This window comes from Synchiropus splendidus, chromosome 1 (assembly GCF_027744825.2).
Source record: "Synchiropus splendidus isolate RoL2022-P1 chromosome 1, RoL_Sspl_1.0, whole genome shotgun sequence".
NCBI classification, from domain to species: domain Eukaryota; kingdom Metazoa; phylum Chordata; class Actinopteri; order Syngnathiformes; family Callionymidae; genus Synchiropus; species Synchiropus splendidus.
This window is the reverse complement of record NC_071334.1, coordinates 11,862,802-11,885,274: the sequence shown is the minus strand read 5'-3', so window position 1 is coordinate 11,885,274 and position 22,473 is coordinate 11,862,802. Positions and strand designations below refer to the sequence as shown.

The window sequence follows — 22,473 nt, the reverse complement described above, 5'->3', positions numbered from 1 at the left end:
TTCCACAAAGTGTGATTCAGCTTTGCAGAAGAAGCGATGGAATCAGAATCCGAAAACACGAATGTTATTTTGATTTGTGTCGCCACAGGAAACTGAATGCAAGGATTCTTGGCCACATTCATAAAGGTGTTCTTGGTGCTGTGGCGGGTGTTGTCAGAGTAGATGAGAATGAGAGCGTGCGCCTGCGTGCCCCTTTGAATGTGGTACCGAAGATGTTGTATTAATATTTCCACTAAGACCAACATTGGGTGCCATTGTTGTGAAGTGATTTTAATTGTCAAGGCGGCCACCTTAACAACGTGGCGCTGTGGGAGACCATGGTCTTGTGTGCTTATTGGAGGCATAAGACTTATGATGATGTGCAAGAGGGAGCGACAGGACTAAAAACCAAACCGTACACGCCCCACCCTGCAATTTGATTGACTTGAAGCATCTGCTGTCTGGTCTGACCGATTCAATGCTCATATGCTACCAAATAAATATGTTAAAGAAAACGTTAAGCTGATGAAACTAGGTCACCTTGTCATTTGTGACAAAAATGCGTGTTCACTTTGTGCCCTGTGGAAAGGCTGCCTTCAGACGCAGGCTGTTCAAAAATGCAAGTTTTCCCACCTGTTTAAGTTTTGCTATGCGTTTGGTGTGGAATCAAATTTGGCCAAAGTCGGTGTGAGTGCACTTACGGCGACCTGGTTTTACTCCTCCGGTCCACTGTCTTCTCTGTCCACAGTGGCAGACCAGTTCGCCCTGTTACATTTTTCAACACTGAAACTCTGCTGACGAAACAGCTGTTGTGCTGCGAGTGAAGGTTGTAAAATGATGTTGCAACTGGGTGGATTCCAGACATTTGTCATATAGGAAGTCGACAGGGGGCTGTGCCCACGGACAATCCACACAACACCTTTGCTGGTGATGTCGCAGCTTAATCGGTAAATCTAAAATGTCATTCAATCTTTTGGGAAATCTAGGAAAACCAATCCAAGTCAGGTTTGAAAATGAGTCTATTACCCCCTTAAGAGTTTGGATTTCCAGGGAAATCTTTTTTGTTAAAACTATAGATGTTGTTTGTGACATTTGAAGGTGAGCACTTCCGTTTCTAATGACTCAGAAGGGTTTCACATGTCTTTACCAGAGCTTTGCTGGGCCACTTTAAAACAGAGAGTGTTTTATTCATAAAAAAAAGATTATATCATGTAAGTGTAAAAAAGGTTTAATGAACTGTCCTATGGAGTCAAATGGCATATTAATGAAATATGTTTTTTTCCTTTAACTGTCATATCATCCATCTGTAGTAGAATGAAGTGACTGACAGTAGTTGCTTATTTGTTTATTTTTCTGTCTAATTTTGCACTTTATCAGGGTCACAGTGAGCAGATCGCTGCTATTGAAGGCGAGTTTGGAGGGAGGCCCAGAGGCCCCTTACAATGTCTTACCTTTTATCATCACTGCAACTTTTTGTTTTTTCTTTTTCCTCATAATATCTCATCTGTTGTTACACATGAAGTTCTGTATCTTATGTCCTGGAATATAAGTAATGGACCAGAGACCTGCTTGAGGTGTTTCCCCAGCCCAAATTGTCGGAAATCTGTCTGCAAAATCCTTCACTTTCTCCACAGAGAGGGCATCTGCGTGCCCTTTAATCTTTTTTCAGATGATTTCTAAGAACTGCTCTTCCCATTCCGCTTGAGACAGATGATCTAGTTGCCGGTGACTTCTTCATCAGGACCTCTGACCCCATGCTCCCCTCTTCTCCCTGCAGGTGGACTTCCTATCAGGTATTCTTGAGCCTTCTCTGCTGTGACCTGAACCAGCTTCGCCTTGCCCTGTCAGGTTTGCTTCCTTCGACTGAGTGACGACACGTCTCCTCCCGCGGCCTGGCTGATGAATAACTGAAGCGGCAACTGAGTTACACATCTTTTCTGTAGTGTAGTGTTGGGTAGTGTAGCCTGACTACACCATCAAGACTGGGACCTGTGGTGTGATGTCATGAGGACGAACCAGTGGTATAAAAGAGCAGCAGACTCAAAACTGCTCTCTATTAATCATCTTAGAAGAGCAACACTCAGCAACACTGTATAATGCAGATACAGATCTGTTTTTTCAAAAAGGTCAAATGAATCGTAGTTTAAAGGTAAAAGAATATTTGCCACAAGAAGCCACATTTTTCAATTTGAATGATTTGGTATATTACTGAATCAAATGATGGAGCCACACATACATTTAAACAACAAAATATTGTTTGTTTTGCATCAGTTTGACAATAGCACAATAAATGGTGGCTATATTCAAGTTTTTATATCACCTTATTTAAACTAAAGCTCTTTTAATGTCTTGAAAACATTTGTATAAGAATTTCAATTTTATAAGAATTTCAACTACATTCAGAGTAGTGGAAACTCTGGCCATTGTGTGACAAAAACACATCCCCCAAACTGATGCTTTTGTTTGCTTTGGTTCAGGGATTCCTCCATGTTTGTTGTTGTTGTTATCAACCTAGCTGCCACGTGTGGAGTGGACCAGGAACTCCTGCACTTGTGCAGTGTACGTGTTGTCTGGAGAGATAAATGTTAAATTAAATTAACTTTTTTATTGTAATTAATTCATGGTAATTAACTCCTTAAAGTCCCACCACTAGTGAAAAGATAAATGAAAAGTATGAAAAATGGTACGAATAAAATCTATTCTCAACATGAGTGAGAACATTCCTGTTCATCTCACAGATATATATATATATATATATATATATATATATATATATATATATATATATATATATACATATACACACACACAGGTATATATATATATATATAAAACCAAAGTACAACTGCGATGAAGCTAAAGGAAGCATTCTGCTTCACTCATTTTTTTGCTTTCAAATTATTTTGGAAATATCTGTATATGTAATTGAGGGTGTGAGTGTGCGTACCTCTTCGCGCTTCCCCTATGGTCAACGTAAAAAAATTATGTACTACATCTTCCAGGACTGTAGATGGCGTTGTAAAGTGATAGCAACAAAGACGCAAAAGGCTTCAGCAACATATGACGTTTGCATAACAACCACTGCACGGACAGAGATGTGGACCAACCACAAAGTTGAGCTGTTATCACACAGAATCGCTGTTTCTGTTTCCATCCAGCTAAGAATGATCATATTGGGCATGAATTTCATGACCTTTAGGGTGTTTAATGGCTCTGTTTCACATGGAGCCCACATATATGGACAACACTGTCATGTCGAATCAGTTGCTTCAGGAAGAGGTTTGCCGGAGACTTTAAGATCAATTTTTCTCACTGCCGACGTCACAAATCTCAAGTCGACCTGCTGTGCTGCAAATTAAAGGCCTCTACAGGCTGCTCAAGGGTCGACACTTGATGCTGATTCACCTCGACGTACTCACCGCTGACCTTCTTGCCTCACATTATTTTAGGTCCTGGAGGAGGAACTCTTTAAAAACCACCGTCAGTAAGCGGGCTTCATCATTCTACCTGATAAAAGTTCAACTCTGGGACTGGCTCCACTTCGCCCTGATGGCCTTTCAACAGAATCCCTCTCTAAACCTTCTCACTCAGTAAAATTTGATACAGCGCACTCAAGATTTAATCTCTTAAACCACGCAGAAAAAAACAAGAAGAACGTAGCTAAAAGCTCCAGTTGCAGGTGGCGCTAAGTTTTCAGACCCTATCGTGACTCCTCTGTACTCGTGAGGTTTTGCTTTCTCCCAAAACACGAAGTGTTAAGTGTGTGGTGTGGAAGTTTCCTGCTGCAGCTGTGCTGTAATTGCACCCTTATAGACGATTTAATGCTCTTTGAAATACTTCCAAAGGGGAAGTTTGTGTGATGCTTGTGTTTCATGTCAAGCGTGGGAAAGAACACCTGCTTTGTCTTGACCTGAAAGATATTATCCTCGTCGGAGATGGAGGAGGAAGAAGAGAGAAATAGTTGTGAAGTATGGAAGAGATTTTTGTACCACAGGGGTCTGGCCTTTCAACATGAAAGGACATGTGTTCAATCCGGACATTTTGCTCAGAAATTTGAGCGAGATGGACGAGAGAAAAGTCGAGCAAATGAATTCATAAAATATCTCAGATGTCTCTTGAGTTGAACATGAATTGATAGAAAACCCTTTCAAGATCCAGGTTTGATGCAGATTTAACATTTTCATCTGATGCTCCAATTCAAAGCCAGAGTTTCAAGGACAAAATGTATTCCAGCGCAGCAACTGAGTTTTGCTTTCCCGGACCTTTTGTCAACAACTTGGTTTATTCGCTCAGTCGCCAGGTGCCATGCTAAAGTCGGTCGATGGTTTTTATGAATTTATTTTTTTTTTAATTGTTTTCAGGGCTGTGACACAGCCGTCTTGAATTTTATGTCCACTGCTCCCCCATGAATTTACAATGTTACACACATTACACAAAAACATGGATGCTACTTGAGCAATGAACAGAGAGCTGTGATGGTTACATTCTGCGGCTAAAGTGGATTTCACACACACACACACACACACACACACACACACACACACACACACACACACACACACACACACACACACACACACACACACACACACACACACACACACACACACACACACACACACACACACACACACTCAAGTACTAGTCATAAACGAGATATTACAGAGTTAGAATCAATGCAGCTGAATTGATACCCATGAGTGATCAATCATTAAATATGTATTGTAATGCGAAAATCTAGGAAATTTTGCTGAAGTAATACAAGAATTACAATTTAAAAAGAAAAAGGAAATAAATAAATCAAGTAAAATCAATAAATGATTCAATAAACTTATTTGAGGATCATTTAAAAAAAGTGACATTTAAAACAATGCAATATAACAAAGAAATCTTAATACTTTTCTGTGCCACCAGGTTACGCATGTTACACTATGGGTGCGATAAAAAAGAGGTTTTTGAATAAATGAATCATGATTTTCATGGAAGGGCTGCAGTGATGAGTCAACCTGTGTGTTTCTGTCCTGAGGCTTTTACAAGACGATGATTATAGTGACAATGAAAATGAAACCAAATGTTTTGGGGATGACGTCACATTGTATAATGTAGCGCACTGAGAAATGTTCCCTGTAAAAGCAGGTTCATGAACAACTCATCCATTATATGCATCAATTATTATTATAGTCTTTTTTATGAAAAAAGTGAAAATCCACTAGTTAAAGCCCAAGCCCTAGCATTGCAGCATGTTTCGTGTACAACTGTTTGACCTTCAAAGTTGCTATTTTGATCGTGTCTGGTTCATTATTTGTTTACTTTTAGGCCTGGCTTGGTGAAGGTGACCTGCAGCCCCCATGATTGAAGAGTCTCTTCTGCTGATTGGACCATTAGGGGGAGAGGGGAGCACTTCAGCTGAGGGGATCAGTCGGACACTCACCTGTACACTCCATTGGTCCGATGTCTACTGCGTCAAATCACAGCGGGTCGAGCGGCAGACATCCTGATGGCTCTCTGGACAGCAGCATCTCTCTCTCTGTGTCTGGTGCTGGTGAGTGAGCAAATATGTTTGTAGTCAATGCAGCAACTCTATATGGCGATACGTGGGTCATTGGGACCCAAACCATCACTGTCCTGTCCAGGGTGTTGGCGGCTGGCATGATTTGGACAACACAGAGTACGACTGCTGGCCACTCAACAACCCCCACGACTACAACATGATCAGCTGTGGAGGTACGTTTTTTTTGTGTCACTGTTTGATGGTTTGTGGTTGTGTGTTCACTTGCATGTGTGTGGTCTCAGGTCTGGAGATGGCGTGGGTGCAGCGTCCTCCAGAGAAAGTCACCAACGGAGAGGAGTTCAACGTCTCCTACACGGTCACGGCTTCAGATTCCTTTTATGACTACGCTGTCAGGAACAAGATTTTCCAGTTCAGGTGCGTAGGATGCTGCGTCGGTACTTTGCACCTGTCATGTCCATTACACACACCGCCATGTTTGTCTTCCTATCCCTGTGGGGACATTGTGAGGTTTCTCATTGCCATAGTGCTTTCCCCAGCCTCTCACCCTTAACTTAACCCTTCAAAACACATGGCTAAGCTACAATAACCCAGATATTTTCTAGTTTTAACCCTCAAACTGAGGCTTGACAAAGTGAGGACCGGCCAATATGTCCTCACTTGGCAGAAATATCCTCACTCTGATTAAAAGGTCATACAGGTTCTCACAAAGGTAGAAGTACAAGACACACACACTCACTTTATCCTTTGACTGGTTTCCATGAAGAACTCTGGTTTCCTCCTTGTGTAAACTCCAGTGTAATTAGAATAGATTAGACTAGACGTCCTTCACAGTGGGAAAATTCAACGCGTCGCCGCAGCAACACCAAAGACAGGATGGCACCAGACACGACAAAAATGAATGAATATATTGATGACATTGAATATGTTCATTGAGAGTGGCTCTGGGACTCAAGTAACACAAACAAAACAATCGACTCAAGCAGAGGTTTTATAATAAATGTAGTCGCATTTTAATATTTGACAGCAGAATGATCCAATTTCAGTCGAATCTGTTCCTATAAGCATAAACATCAGGTGGAAGAATTCTTTTTAAACTTCAAAGTGCAGTCTTCATCACGGATGTTTAGGTTATACATCACTTAGTATAATGTGGTGCGCCTGCGAGTGGGGACTGAAAAGTGTTCCCTGTGAAAGAAAGCTTATAGAAGATCAGCCAGTCTGTAATTCATCTGTCATAGTCTCGGCCATACTTGTTTAAAATACTCCTCCGCTGCCCTCGACCTCCAGTGACCCTGCCGATGCGAGGCGCTTCTGTCATGAGCACGAGTGTCCGGCGAACTGGAACAACGCCAATGAGATGAACTGCTGCGTGTATCACGCCAACATCCACTCGTGTCCTCTGGGCCTCATGGTGAGTGCCCCACACAATCTCCAGTTTTGGGTAGCGACATCAAAGAACAGGTACGGAGATATACGCAGCCAAAATGAGTTGTCCAGGCTGCCTCTTCAGTACGAACCCCCGCTGCTTCAGTCGCCAGTTGAGGTGACAGCTTTTCGCCTGAACACCTCCCCCGTGTGATGTCGCAGGTATGCAGGAACGATAACATCTCAAGCTTGACCTGGGAATACCTTGTTGGTCAACCTGGAGGAAATGGATTGGAGGCTCTATCAGATAACCAGCTTTTCTTTCATTGAAAAAAATAAATTCTTTGGCTCCTCTGGCGGAAGTTGACCCTGTTAATCAGATTAGCAGGAGTGCATTAATTGTGCAAAACCCCCGGGGATGAGAGTTTTTGAGACCCACAAAATGAAAGGAACTGTGAGCAAGAAAACAACAAAGCACCGATTGAGCGATCACATTTTTGTAAGAACATTTTGTAATGGCATATAAACGTAGGAACATTTTTTAAAATCTGACCTTAATCCTTCATGAAAAAGTAACCGACCTGTACTGGAGCTGCCAGGTAGCTTATATATTATTATATATATATTATATTATATTATTTATATATATATATTATTGTTATTATTTTATTATTTATTTTTTCGCTTTCACTTCTTTCACTTTTGCCTGCTCTTTATACCTTCTTCTGAGTTTTAACACTTGGATTAGTCTCCCTGGTGGCTGATAAAAAACACCAAAACAACCATTGCTAGTTTTTTTTTTTAACCCATGGCGGGGCCTTTGTGCTGAAGCCTTGGGAGGTCCATTCATGAATTCAAGCCTTTATAATAGTAAGATGGTAAAATGTAAAAAAATAAAAAATCTCACCCAACAAGGGTCCAAAGTAAGAGCCATGTGGGACACCATGTAAAGTATGACGTTTGCACTGAAGAACTTCGACTCCGTGTGATAGGTCCATGGTGTGTTTTAATATTTGACACTTCCAAAAATATTTTCTGTCTATTTCTTTGGTATATTCAGTGATGCGAGACCATTTTCCTCCCCGCTGTAGAAACAAGGCGGCATCTGCGGCCCGTGGATCCCTGATGACGGTAAAATAGTCACACACACCGTCTCCAAAGCAGGAAAGATGACCCAGAAATACTGGACCTCCAAGGTGACCAGACTAAAACCGTTTACAAAGAGCAAGCAATGTTCATATCATTTTATAGATATTCCCCACTTTGATCGAGTCAGTGATGAAGCTTCCTCCTGTTAAGGTGGTCCTGATCCATGTGGGAGTCACTTCGGTCATCGCTCACATCAAAGTCGGGCAGATGCATGCAGCACTGGAGTCCAAAGTGCTTGTGGTCAGTGCCCAAGGTCAGTGGGACTCTCCATGTTTAGTCCTTCTATACTTGATGATATGTTCCTCATGAGGAACATGTTTATTTCTGATGTTGCATGAATTCTACATCTGAGTTTATCATTATAGTCCAGGCCATTATAGTCTACTGTGTTGGCCCTTCACTCTGGTAAAGAAGACTTCCTCTAATGCTTTAAGAGATGTCCATCTTACTTTCTCAGTGTGTGGCGACGATGTCTGTGAGCTGGAGGAGACCTGTCTGACCTGTCCTGCCGACTGTGGCATCTGCCCGATGTCCATTGCCATCAAAGTGGCCATCGGTCTCCCGGTCGCTCTCTTCAGCAGCGCCTTCATCTTCACCATGGTGGTGAGTTTGTTGTGCGCCATTGAGGGTGTGAACACGATCGAAGATCAGCGCTTCTTCATCTCCTCACTACAGTGGCTGCAGTACCAGAAACAGAAGATGTTTTGGGATGAAAGTTGGATCATCAACTACAAGGACATAATATTCGGTAAAGCCAAAGAGAGCGCAGCCTCAGGTCACATGCCAGAGGTTTAAGCAAGGATTCATTTGCTGAGTGACCTTTGAAAATGTGTCTCTCGTGTTGTTGTAGGGAAAATGTGCTGCACTGAATTTGGAAGCACAACAAGCCCTCAGCGCCCTGAAAGCGCATGTACCGTCAGTCGCAGCACTGACATGACACTGTGCACAAAGATAAAGACCTCCTTCAAGCAGGGGTTTATCCAGGCGGGCATTTAGTAAGATCTGCATTTTTCTGTTTTCAGTTTTTCATTTCTACAATGCAATGGTTTCTAACACAATTTAAGATTAGTTTGCTACCAACTTATTCTGTCCTTTTCTCTTTCAGTGACGGGAGAATAGTGGCAGTCAAGCATATTTCTAAAAAACATTTCACTCTGACAAAGACGATCCGAAGGGAGGTGAAAGAAGTCAGGTGAGGACTGCACAACTCCTTATATTGAGATGGTTACAAGCAGGAATGATTCGATACATCTTCACATCATAATAGTTTATTCCATATTTGTTATAACTATGAGCATTTTGCTAAATTTATAGTAGCATTCAGTCTGCAGTCCTGACTTCACCACCACTCCAGGTTAGAACCATCACAGTGCCAAGTCTAGAATCCGCCAAACAATGTAGAAATACAATCAAACTGGAAGTTAAAAAATTAATGCCTAAACAAAAATCAGATGATAAATGATCTAAACGTAAGGAGAGTTTTGAAAAAATGACGAATGGCCATCCAGTCCAAAGAAAACACAAGAGACTTATGTGTGACATGCTCTTACTTGGCTGCCAGTGATCAGCATGAACTTGTGTTTGCTCATGGCTCATGTTTTTATCACCATCAGGCAGCTGGATCATCCCAACCTGTGTAAGTTCATCGGCGGCTCCATTGACATCCCTTACGTCTGCATCATCACCGAGCACTGTCCGAAGGGCAGCTTGTCAGACGTGCTGCTGAATGATGACATTCCAATCAACTGGGGCTTCAGGTATAAACACTGCACCCCACCTTCGTCCACGCTTTATTTCACCTCTGTTTTCACCTCTCAGACTGTCCTTTGCCACTGACATCGCCCGTGGGATGGCCTACCTCCACCAGCACAAGATCTTTCACGGGCGACTTCACTCCAGGAACTGTGTTGTGGACGATCGCTGGGTGTGCAAAATTTCAGGTGGAACCTCTCACTCTAAACACTAACAAGACGGGGGCAGAGTCACTTATGCTGCAGAAGAGTTATTACCCAGCTGGTAAACAACATCCTGGATGACTCTTTCAGATTTTGGCCTGGCCGCCTACAGGAAGGAGGACTTTGAGGTCATCAGTAACGGCTTCAATTGCGGTGAGGTGAACCGTGTCTACTGTGCCCCTGAAGTTCTACTGGGGAGCAGCTTGAACATGACCCCAGCAGTGGACATCTACAGGTGCACTCACTTCTTCTCTCCCTTTATCGTGAATGCTTGTTCGTGTCGGCACATTTATATTATTTTTCCGCCAGGTTTCCGCCACGCTACTCATAGAAACGCGGTGCAAAAGTGAAAGGTGGGGTCCGACTGGGAATCGATTGATAATACTTTTCTCGGACCCAGGTGCCAGCATTCCCAGGAAATTGCAGGATTTGTGGAAAATTTGGGACCAGTGAACATGAAAGGGACCGGGATCGAAAGTAAAAAAAATAGCCTAGAAAGTTTGCGAAAAGCTCAAAACGCAGCCACACTCGTCCAGTGTTGCCCTAAAAAAAGATCAAAGCCAAGTCACATCGTTTGCCCACAATTCGGCCTCAAAGAACCAGAGATTTGACAAAAATCGAAAAGTTAGACTGAGCAAAAAAAAAAAAGCAGGAGGGTGAGCCTTGCCGTGGCAAAGGAGCTGCAGAGTAGGGGAAAGGTCACAGTCTGCTAAGAGTGCAGCCACAGAGACCGGGGCATATCTTGACCTTCTTTTGAGCTAGAGACGCCGTTCGAACTTCCAAATGTAGCAGACCGCCACTGACAGCATGTGCATGGAGATGACAAGTGGTGCATTCACAAGCGGTTTATTCAGAAACAGCAGCTTCTAGTTTTTTTCTTTAAATCATTTTGCATCCTAAAAAGCTTTGAAGCTTCATGAGGCAGTGTGCGACTAGGTTGAAACCTCACATCGTTCTTAACCCAAGAGCGCCACCCTCTGAACCTTCTGAAGACGAACTCTAGAGGCTTCATCAGCCCATTAGATTCTGTGCTTAGTCTCCAGCCCCAACATGAACTCTGCACCAATGATCCTTCCAATAATCTATAGTCTCCAATTCCCATTATTTTTGTTCCAACCTCTGTTCCTTGGCTCTTCTCTAGCTATTCCATGATCCTGGTTGAGATTGCCACTCGCTCCGACCTCGTCTCGGTAAGTAGAAGAGCTTCCAATCCAGATTATAACCCTCAGATGGTCTTTGATCACGGTGACCAGCAGCGCTTCTGTGACAGGACCAGGCAGAGGGAGTCAGGATGGATATCATGTGGCGCCCTCCTCTGCCCGAACTGAAATCAGGAAAAGCAGATACTGACTGCCCAAGTCAGGAGGACTACTGTGAGGTCTGTGCGCCTCTTGCTTGGCCTGTTGATTCTACTCCTTCATTTATTACCTTGAGCACTTTTGGGTGAATTTCTTGCAGCTTATCAAGAAGTGTTGGTCCCACAACGTCCCCATGAGGCCCACCTTTGACCAGGTGAAGAAGATGCTGGACAAGATGAACCCACACAAAGTCAGTCCAGTGGACATGATGATGAACCTGGTGAGACTTGACTCAGAAACTCAAAAACAAAGACCCACATGATCAGTTTCGGCTTGAATGAGTTTCTTTCCCTCCCAGATGGAGAAGTACAGCAAACACCTGGAGGCCATTGTTGCAGAGAGAACACAAGATCTTCTTCAGGAGAAACAGAAAACGGATCGCTTGTTGTACAGTACGTCTCACCTTGCCCTGTGCTATGACATGTTGTTGACTGTCAGTTCTGCTCTGAGTCCGAGCTCCACTGCAACAGTTAAAGATTTGTATTACCCTGTAATTTGCTTTGCCCAATCTTTTGTTGCATTGTCGACTGGCTTTTACTGCCATCTAGCGGTGAGTCCACAGACCAGGGTTCGTTCGCCCAGCACTTCGTGTAGAATATGGAATTTTATATATATATATATATATATATATATATATATACAATTTGCAAAAAAAAAAAAAGTATATAAATGTTTTGGCAAAAGGCGTCAAGCTAAATTAAAAATAAAAGTTCGGTAAACACACATATGCTGTCTCCCCAGTTATCCCCAAAATGTTTTGTTTCTGTTAATATCATAGTTCTAGCAGGTGTTGCCCCTTGTGCAACCACTGTTTATCGGTTCATTTTTCATCTAGTTTTAGCTTGATATTTTTTTTGTTCACGATAATAAATGCTTTTATGTCACGTTTTATCAGGCATGTTACCAAAACCAGTGGCTGATGACCTTCGCCAAGGCCGAACAACGGAGGCTCAGAGCTTCTCCAATGCCACGGTCTATTTCAGGTGTGTGTCATGGCCTTCACAGTTCCTCCAGCAAATCCATCTGACATGTTACCGTGTCCCTTTGACAGCGATATTGTAGGATTCACCCAACTGTCCGGCGCCAGCACACCTTATCAGGTTGTCAACTTTCTTAACCAGCTGTACACCACCTTTGACGACATCATTGACAACTATGATGTCTACAAAGTGGAGACAATAGGAGACGCCTGTGAGTAGGATCCAGCAAGTGGAGGCCACAGCAATACCATTTTAGCACCATTTTAACGTCCTAACTGCACGCAGACATGGTGGTCTCTGGGGTCCCTGAAGAAAATGGGATCAACCATGCCGGGGAGATCGCCAGCATGGCGCTGGACCTGGTCAGTGTTTGTCATAGTTTTAAGATCCCACACAAGCCCACCACTCAGCTGAAGATTCGTGCTGGCATCCACTCAGGTTCAGTATTGGTTTTCCATCAATTTTAAGGCATGTCTCTACATCATCATTATATTTCATAACAGGTTTCTGCGTCCTGTTTGGTGTTAAATTAGCTAATCTGTCGCTACTCCATGTTTGTTTTTGTCATTTCGAGATGTAGTGGGTCCATTTATTCATTTGCAATTGTGCTACAGGACCTGTTGTTGCGGGTGTCGTGGGCACCAAAATGCCTCGGTACTGTCTTTTCGGAGACACGGTCAACACTGCGTCTCGCATGGAGTCGACAAGTGAAGGTAAAGAGGGAGGAGCCCGTGCTACCTGGATGTGTGGAAGGAAGGAAGCTGGGCAACCAGGGCCGGGTCTCAGCACCTGCTTAACACCCTCATTCATTACAGATTCTTTAAGACTCATTGACTCGTGAAGATAAATAATGTCTGTCAAACTTCCTCTAGCTTTGAAGATACAAGTGAGTGGCGCCACGGCCGATCTTCTCCACATGCTGAAAGGGTATCATCTGACCTGCAGAGGAACACTGAATGTGAAGGTGACACACATGTTCTGAAAATGAAGGCAGCGCGACATGAAGCTACCTCTGCTCATCCAGATGAAAAGCTACAGTAACGGATGAAGTAAATGAGTATTAGGATAGAAAACATTGTCTCTCTGGTGCTACTCTAAAAAAATAAATAAAAATAATTTGGATGTATATACCTCAACAACATTTGTAATCATTATAATATTCAAAAATATATAGTAATATATGAATCATATTAGACTTATTTCTTGGTTAGATCAATAAAAAGCAATTTCACTATATCTTTTTAGATTGTAAATTATGTTTGGAAGATTGCATAAGATTATAAGATTATAAGGGTCCAGCTTCATTTTCTGAGGAAGTGCTGGACCATCAGGTTCGGGCTCCTTTTATTCCAGACATCCAGCTCCTGTATTTGGACCATCTCTTTGCGTTAAGGGGAGCGGGGGAGTTAACACATGTCGACCTCAGCTGCTGAGCTTTGCCACCCATCAAGCGCTAATGGCTTTATTTTAAATTCAAAGAGACACATGCTTTGTAATTTGAGTCCTTCATTGTGGACTCATTGAAACATTCCACCCCACAGGGGAAAGGAGAAATGACAACCTGGTGGCTGGAAGCAAAGAGGGCCTCGGACTCGGACCTGCTGCTGAGACCGTGTGACTCTGGAGGATTCCTTGTTCCTGTCAGCAACTAGCTTTGGTTAGGCTGACAAGACGATGTGTGTGCAGTTAAAACATAAAGTGAATTCAAATATAACTCTGTTGTATATATACCTGTATTTATTTGGGTGAACAGTGTTTAATTAATTCACACTGTCTGTTGTGCTGTCCATGTTTGTGACACTAAGTGTATGTCAAATTGTCAAAATGAAGTGTTCATTGTTGAAAATAACACCTTTGATTTCTTTTAAATTATTACAAAACGTTTTTTCTTTGTGCACGCTACACAGCAAGTATGAGGCAAATACTGTATTTAACAGTATCCAGATGACACAATTGCAGAAAAACAATTTAAACTTTCAAAACAAATATGGATTGTAAAATAAGAAATAATAAAATATATCTGGTTTTATGTCCCACAGTTTAAGTTGTCCCTCCTCCTATCTTTAGCATCTGGGGGAGGGGCCATGTTGAGGGAATTATTTAATGAGAACAAATCAATGAATAAATATCTTATTAAGACTCATATTAAGGTGTTTGTGTAAGACAAACCAGCGTTGTCCTTATAAGTCAGCCGCAGCCAATCACGAGCTGCCATTTTCGTTGCCAAGACAACGCGTCAGCCAATCTACGGCCAGCTTGCGTTTGCCTTGGTGTCGGGCACACAAGCTGACATGGCGACGACCTGGATCCGTGTAAGGAGTGAACGTTTCAGAGGAGATTGATGTTTATAAATCCGGTGAGAATTCGAGCAAAACCTTTTCTCTCTGTGTTTAATCTTTATGAACAGGTGATTGTCAACGGTTTACGTGGAAGTGTTTCAATAAATTTCCCGGATGTTTCCTCCTGGTTCAACCTCCTGGTTCACTTTAACTCCGGTTGTTTAGTCACGCTCTTATCATAAACCACGACATTTTTAAGGAAAACCTACATCAAATGTTAATCGCTCAAAAGCTACAGATGTCTACTTTATGTAAACTTTTTTTTTTTATAAGTAATACTAACTGGGAAATGAAATCTGTGTCAATAGTGGTCTCAGTAATGTTGACTTAATGAATATGTAGAAAGACCTTGCTGCTATTTCTGTTTCCGAGTGTTTTTATTCTGCATTGTATTCCTAAATACATTTCATGTTGTCATTTTGAAACAGACTGTGCAAAGTAGAACTGATTTTTAAACTTTACTTTAGACGTTTATGGCTTGTAAAATTGAAGTAAGTTGTAACCTCGACGATTATGTGTCATTTCTCCATTTCATAAATATAAATCTTATTTTATGTGCAATGATTTTTGTGTTATGATATTTGCTACAATCATAAAAAAAAACTAAACAAAACACAGATAGTATAATGTGTTTGAACTCTACTCTTCTCAGTGGTAAGTTGTTATATCCAGCAGTTAGACCACTATTTAGAAAACAGGGGAGCAAACAGGTTTTTGAACTCACTGTGCCTGCCATCTGTCTGACCAGACGGATTAAATGTCACCGACACTGAAGGGTATTTTCAAGTTAAAACGCCCCAACCTATGAACCAAGTGCTGTGACCAAGTGTTCTCCTGACTCAAATACACTTTTTAATTTTTGTTAGTTTGAGTGAGACAAGCTCAGCCTGATGTTTTTCCTTCTTGCCTCTATAACATAGAACATAGAAGAACAAAGGTGAAGCTGTTCCAGGAAATAATGGTGTGCAATTGTGTTGACAAGCCACTGTGCTCCCTGTGCTGGATTAGTCTGAGTCGCTGATAAGAGCATTGAGATAAGATGTTGGCCTCGTCCCGAGTCTTAACCATGGAGTGACAATAGCTTCTGACAATGGTCATAAAATTTGATGATCCATCAAGTACAAGACTTCAACACAACCACATGAGCGTGTGTGCTTGCTTGCGTCCGTGTTTACAACCGGTCATTGAATTAGTATTTTATTCTGGCGGCTTCCTGCCCCACCTCTTCAATTACAGCCTGTAATCCAGAGTGTGTAGAACTGACACAGCTAATCTGGCCTCTATTTCAGGAGCAGACAGCGCAGGGAAGTCGTGTGCAAAGATTCATGTATCTGGAACACTTGGTTTAGTTTCCCTGCACCTAAACTGGAGGCCGCGACCATGCCGGAGTTCCCGCCAGGTGAGTGCAGTCTGGAATAGTTGGATGTTTCTGTTCATTGTGGCTGTTTATAAGTGAAGATCAATGTAGTTTTGGAGTCAGTAAATACACAAGGAAGTTCGATTCCTCCCAATCTTATATCTCTCTTTTATTAATTGTGTATATTGTGTGTTTTAAAATAACACTGGAGACAGGTCCATGTGTCTCTTGGCTATCGGCATGTCATCCCTGGAGCAGATATCAAACCTTCAATTCAAACACACGTGCTTACTTGTTTTTCAAAAGAAGAGTTGTCATTTAAAAAAAGTCTGTTTTCTCATTTAGTGGGACGGAATGTGATGATTGTCAAAATTACAGTTTCATCTGAGGAACGGAACAATCCAAAGGGAATAATTGGGGTTTTACAGATTTACTCTGTATAAGAAAATGAAAATTACGGGTCATTTTAATCTTTTCCCGGATTTGAGGATTTTGAAATTTAGAGCACATCAGAATGTCAGATGAGGACACATGGAACTGATGGAGCAGTACATTATTTTCAGTTGTAGCTGAAGACTGTGTTTAATTATATATCTATATCTATATATCTGTATATATATAATTAATAATAATGTAATAATACACATTGACCAGAAATAATTTACATAATGATCTGCGATTCATATGTTTTAGTGGATGTTTTTGGTCAAAAAATGACACAGGCACAATATAATGTGTTTATATTTTTTGCTGTCATGTTGTTTGGATGCGAGCACAGATGACAAGTGTGTTCATATTAGGGTTATTTTTACTACCTTCTGCTGGTTTATCTTTAGACTTCAAGGATGTTTCCTGCAGCTCCGTTGAATGTAGATCATTTCCCCTGAGGCGGCTGGGCCAGTCGTCACCGCATGGGAACTTGGAGCTCGGAAGCTTCTGCACGGAGCTCAATGTGCGAGAATGTCTGTCCCACATCAGTCAGGTCGGCGTCCTCAGCTGTGCGCTGGAGTAAGTCTTCGTACCGACTGATTTATTTGGTCCTTCCATCAGGAGATGACATCTCTGGGACTCGATTCACCGTGGAAAGAGACGAACACGAGCAGCACAGGTCTCGACGCCGTGGCGGTGTTGAACACCATGTATGACCTGGTTCAGCTGAACCGCAGGAGCCTTCAGACTCTCGGGAGCTTAGAAGTGGAGCATGTGAAGACCAGCAGCAATGCGGAGTTTCTGCAACACACCACCACACGCCTCAAGGTAGCCTGGTTGTATTAGTTTTTTATTGTGTATACTGTAGCTTAGGTCTGAATCGTTCTGAATATTACTCTCTGAGGCGGGGCGTTTGGGAACATTCATTCCCTCCCACTTGTTTTTGGGACAAACATGGATATTTTTATTTCAAGTTCTTGGTGCCATCTATTTCTCAGTATTGTCTAAGTTCAAATCCAGTCGTAGTTGTCATAAATGAGACGTGTGATTTGTGCTCCATCCTCAGGAGCAGATTGAAGTTTGCAAGCGAGAAAACGCCGGGCTTCTGGAGCGAGAACGGCGACTTCAGGCGAAAGTGAAGAGCTTGCAGAATGCTTTCAAAGACGAGAAAGAAGAGGTGCGTGGTTCACCAGCGAAGCTGCCGGGCAATTGATCTCTTGACCAGTGAAACAATCCTGATCCCGAACACGGCAGGTCCACAAGCTTCAGAACATCATATCGAGCCGGGCCATCCAGTACAACCACGAGATGAAGAGAAAAGAACACGAGTTGAATAAACTAAGGGAGCGGCTGACTCAACTGCTGGCGGATAAAAGGGAGAAGAAACAATGTAAAATGAGACAACTTTCAGTTGATGCTTATCGGGAATTTGCTGTGGTCTGACTCTGGCTGTGGCTTTTTCTTTCAGCCTTGGAGATATCGTGCAGCATTGGTCGGGCTAACGGGAAGAGAGGCCTGTGGAGGACTGAAAAGACAGAAGCAAAGTAAGCCATCGCCTCCTTCACTGGCTGCCGGTCAGTAGAGGGCCCTCCAGCACTGTCCCACAACTCACAAAACCTGCAGAAAGTGCCGCATTTATTGACGTTTTATTCGTCATTTTTTATGTATTATTACTCATTTAAGAGAGTTCATGTATCATGTCTGTATGATACAGTTGTGTGTCCGATTCTTAGGCACGAGGAGGAGATGTACAAAACTCTGCTGACTGATTACGACCACCGTCAGAGGGAACTGATGTTGGAAAATGCAGAGTTGAGAAAAGTGCTGCAGCAGATGAAGAAAGACATGGTGTTGCTTATGAGTTCCAAGAGGGTGTCATCGAAGGAGAATGCCTCCGACGACGGCCTCAAGCAGGTTGCATTAACTAGAAACTGTCTTAACCGTTTTCACATTGGTGTTGTGGATGAAACGGTATGATGATACTGTGTTATGTTATATCGAGCTTTGCTTTGGTCAGGCTGGCTTGGAGGAGGACGACAAAATTGATTCCAATAAGGAAAACATGGAGCTGCTTTGTAGTCGAGAGAAGCTGACCAATAGTATTCGACTTCAGTGGAGAAGATTGAAGAGTCATGTTGAGAGGCTGGACAGCCAAGGTGAGCAATGCGTTGTTCGGTAGTTGATATGTGTTGTGCTTGTACAAATAATGTACTTCACGGTCAAATAAATATTAATCTTTAGACTCGAGTCGACTGAAGACGCTGTGTTGATGATTGTTGCTTGACTTGACAAAAAGTGAAAGACTTGAGACTTGATCTGGACTTAGGAGTTAAAGACACAGGGCTTGAACTGACTTAAGACACGACGACTTGAATGACTTGAGTGTTGTTCGTGATGGCTGTGACACTGCTTGTGGACTGTTGTCAACACCTGTGAAAGCAACTCGGTCCAATGTGTACTATGCCTATGAACCATATATTTTCCATTAAACATGTCACTTCTCTGTTTCTCAGTGTCTTTAGTCCAGGAGGATGAGACAAAAGCTTCTGAGGCTGCCACTCAAGAATCCAGTCAGGAGCTGGGTCGACTGAACTTGGAGGTGCAGCAATGCAAAGACTTGATCCAAGCACAGCAGAAGCTTTTGCAGGTAAAAAGGAAAAAACAGTCAATGCTGGTCATTTGTTGAGTCAGTGTCCTGTTTTTGTCCTGTGGGAGTTCAGATTGTATGAGGCAGACATCAGTGTGTTTATCCACCTGTAGCAGCAGCTTGGCTCTCCCTGCGATGAGGAGTCATCGTCCCTGGCGAGCGACTGCCACATGAAGCAGGAGAAAGATCACCTCAGAGAAGAGTGGAGGAGTTTAACAGAGCAGAGGAAGGGCTTTGAGATGGAGAGGAAGAGGTTGACTGAAGCAGCCATTCGACTGAGTCACGAGGTGATCAATTTCTTATTAACTAACTGCCATATTGATGACTAGGTGCCTCATATGTTTTTATTTTTAGAGGAAAACCTTTGAAGAAGACCGTGCTCTGTGGCTCAAACAGCAGTTCCTCAACTTAAGTCCATTTGGAGAACCAAGTAGTGATCCACGAGTGACCAATTCAAATAGTGCCTTACAGTCATGTGAGTGTAAGTGTGCATGGTATTTATTTGACAATAAGACTGAAAACATGTATAATAGTAAACAGGCCATCTGCAATGTCATTTTATGCCCAGTATGTGAAATAATTAAGAATAATAAAGAAACCACAGCTAGTAACAAATTCTCTTTCCAGCTCATTCAGCGTTGAGCACAGTGTTTTCTATGGACGAGCTCCTGACTTCAAAGTATACAGCGCTCAGATCTTCGTCTCTGTCTGACCTCCACTGCACGAGTCTGGCTGAAGACAGGTTGGCGCTCATCGCAGTGGTTCTCATGAAAAGCATCGATAGATAACTTTCATTTCCTTCTCCTCACCTGCAGCACCGTCGAGCTAAAGATAGGGAGTCGACACCCAGAAGAGTTGTGGGATTTTGGTGGAGAGAAAGAACCATGGTGCAACAGCAAAGACAACTGGAGCAACGCTGAGACGCCACAGTCAAACTGCGCTAAAAAACAATGATGCTGTGAATCATATTAATTGATGGTAATGAAAATAGTCACTGCCAAATGCTTATAGATGAAGTAGTCTTGATGGTGTAACTGCAGAAGCCAAATAGTTTCTGTCCTGCTGCTGACCAGAGGAACTCTATCAGGGTTTCTTACGGGTATTTATTAGCCGATATTTGTCCATGTCCTTCACATCTGAAGAAGCTTGAATGTCGGTGGTTGTGAGATAAACAAGATCCTGATGCTGTGACCTCGGTGAGAAAAGAAATCAACTTGCTGTAAAGGTGTATCACAAAAGAGTGCTGAACTTTAATGTGGTGGAATCTTGCATTGACGGTTTTTGTTTCTACTTGTGTCCATGTTTACAGCACTTTTCACATCATGAAATCTTGATCTAGACCTTGTCTTTCCACTCATTAGATGTGTGAAAAATTACAGTGAGATAATTGAAACTGCTTTTCCCCAAAATATTTCTGGTGCAATAATGGACGCTTTTCTACCCCACTGACGACTGGTTTACCGGTCATAAATATCGAGCTGATGAATGAATAAATTATTATTGTCTGTTTTTAACCGGTCGTCCTTTCATTTCTTACCTCCTCAATTCAAACCAAATACAACAAGCGAGTTCAATTCAGCTGGTAAAACGAAAACTCACTCAGGATTAACTCATTATTCATGTAACACTTAGTTTGGCCAGCATTCGTTTTATTAGTTATTGTGTACCAGAGAAGAGACGTCACTTTTAAATCCTGAATAAGAGGAACAACATGAAGTAATTGGTACGTTTCACTGGTGGAGGTGGTTGAGTGTTAAGGAATATTTGATAGCAATGCATTGACGTCGGCATACGAAGACGCCTTATGTCTGTAAACCAAAGCTTAGAAACAAAGTCTACAAAGGCAGCGAGGCTAAATCATAGCTGCCATTTCTAAGTTGCAGCTATCACAAAACTTTATTTTCTTTATTGACTCGAAATCTTACTCTTAAGTAGTTTTCTGCGAACCATATAGGTCAACTGAGGTATGGATTTATCTGTAACACGTATAACGTGACAGCCACCGTGTCTACTGGTAACAGCCACCGGTGCAAAACAACTATAACTAATATATCCTAACTTTTCTATCTTTTTTGTTCTTTCTCTTTTAGTCACCACGACCACTACAGCAGTAAGTATAGGATGATCTTGTTTTAAGACAAATATTTTCTTATTTTCGTTGGCTCTTTTGGCCATCCTCAAAATGCATTTAGGGCATACTGAAAATATATTTTGAAATCATTTTTTTACCATCTTGAACATCTAATCCATAGTTGATTTATATTCAAATTAAATGCATATAAATGGATATATTTCAATAGGACTCATGGTATATCTACACTTCTTAATAGCCTTAGTTACTTCAGTATATATTTTGGACATTTTTCCATCATGTTTTGCAGTCGTCGCTGTCTTTCTTTTGGCATGACTGGCACTCACAACGTTACAGTTTCTAATGTGGCCCTTGAGGAAATTGAATTGCCCACCTCTGGTCTAAACAGTGGTTACATGCCTGTCTCCATCGGTCATTTGTTATTATTACACACGAGTCAAATACTACAAGTCATCAGCACTTAAACCTCATTTTCAGAGCCGTTTCGATTAATATGATGTGGTGTATGAGCTCAAAAGCAGCCAGTGATATTATAACATTTTATATTATGAAATCAAACAGTTTTGTTATGCTATATGTTTAGTTGTATGACGTGAATTGTTTGATGTTGAATGCTAAAATGAAAATCAGTCAACGTAGTGTGGAGTGTTTAGACCTGAAGTCTGTGAATGAAACATTTAAAATCAGGTGGCTCTGTCAAAATCAAACACCGTATCAAAGTTTTATTGCCATTTGCTTGATGCACTTTGGCAGCTTGAACTGACGTAATTGGCAGGGTTTAACCTTCCAGTGTGTTTACCAGTAGAAACGGAAGTGGTCATTCCATCAGAGACTTTACTGATGTAGTGGGCATACTCAAAGTCAACATCTAGTGTTTAACCCTAATCCTGACCTCATGTTGGACATAACCCAGAAATGCAGACATTAACCAGCTGTTGAAACTTGAGGTGCAACCTATAAGGGGCTATTCCAGTCTGCAGCTGTGGTCATGTAGCTGCAATTGGATGATAATGCCGTACACTGTCTGTGGCTTTTCGGGGAACAACTTTTGTGTTACGCGCTGCCTGGTTTGACTGAGCTCAGGACAGCCCATGCTTCACCGCAGTGGTTTAACTCTCTGTTTAACTCTCCTCTGTTGGGTCGTGCAGCCCGCACCCCTAACTCTTTCTTCACTTGTCAAGTACCCTAGTATCAACTTTTCCTGGCCAGGTATCCCCCCCTTGCATCTAGATCATATTTGAGGAGGTAGGTGTGTTTCTGTGTGAGGGTTGTTTCTGGTTGTGAATGTTTCTTTCTTGTTTCTTTTTGCTC

General features: G+C 42.2%; 2 protein-coding genes across 4 annotated transcripts; both read left to right on the top strand.

Annotated features, from left to right (window-relative positions):
- The first annotated feature begins 5,334 nt into the window (after positions 1-5,334).
- On the top strand, positions 5,335-14,448 carry LOC128763751 (atrial natriuretic peptide receptor 2-like). Its single transcript, XM_053872898.1, has 23 exons — positions 5,335-5,521; positions 5,613-5,703; positions 5,773-5,905; positions 6,779-6,902; positions 7,948-8,052; positions 8,156-8,258; positions 8,463-8,608; positions 8,681-8,753; positions 8,856-9,000; positions 9,111-9,197; positions 9,619-9,762; positions 9,824-9,945; positions 10,051-10,195; positions 11,102-11,150; positions 11,231-11,338; positions 11,419-11,538; positions 11,617-11,710; positions 12,214-12,301; positions 12,370-12,509; positions 12,584-12,736; positions 12,913-13,011; positions 13,171-13,262; positions 13,840-14,448. Exons 1-23 carry the CDS (start codon positions 5,477-5,479, stop codon positions 13,948-13,950), a joined length of 2,517 nt encoding a protein of 838 aa, XP_053728873.1. The 5' UTR covers positions 5,335-5,476; the 3' UTR covers positions 13,951-14,448.
- Positions 14,449-14,524: 76 nt separating this feature from the next.
- Positions 14,525-20,584, top strand: LOC128763758 (afadin- and alpha-actinin-binding protein-like). 3 transcript variants are annotated; one of them, XM_053872919.1, is made up of 14 exons: positions 14,525-14,654; positions 15,927-16,036; positions 16,831-16,976; positions 17,045-17,251; positions 17,490-17,600; positions 17,678-17,813; positions 17,892-17,967; positions 18,157-18,337; positions 18,441-18,579; positions 18,937-19,070; positions 19,184-19,357; positions 19,425-19,551; positions 19,698-19,812; positions 19,886-20,584. In XM_053872919.1, the coding sequence occupies exons 2-14, from the start codon at positions 16,018-16,020 to the stop codon at positions 20,022-20,024; spliced, it is 1,704 nt and encodes a 567-aa protein (XP_053728894.1). In that variant the 5' UTR covers positions 14,525-14,654; positions 15,927-16,017; the 3' UTR covers positions 20,025-20,584. The 3 variants fall into 3 exon arrangements, with proteins under 3 accessions (XP_053728894.1, XP_053728903.1, XP_053728885.1); XM_053872928.1 differs by having other exon boundaries at positions 14,618-14,654; positions 15,933-16,036; XM_053872910.1 differs by lacking the exon at positions 14,525-14,654 and having other exon boundaries at positions 15,933-16,036; positions 19,425-19,545.
- The last annotated feature ends 1,889 nt before the right edge of the window (positions 20,585-22,473 follow it).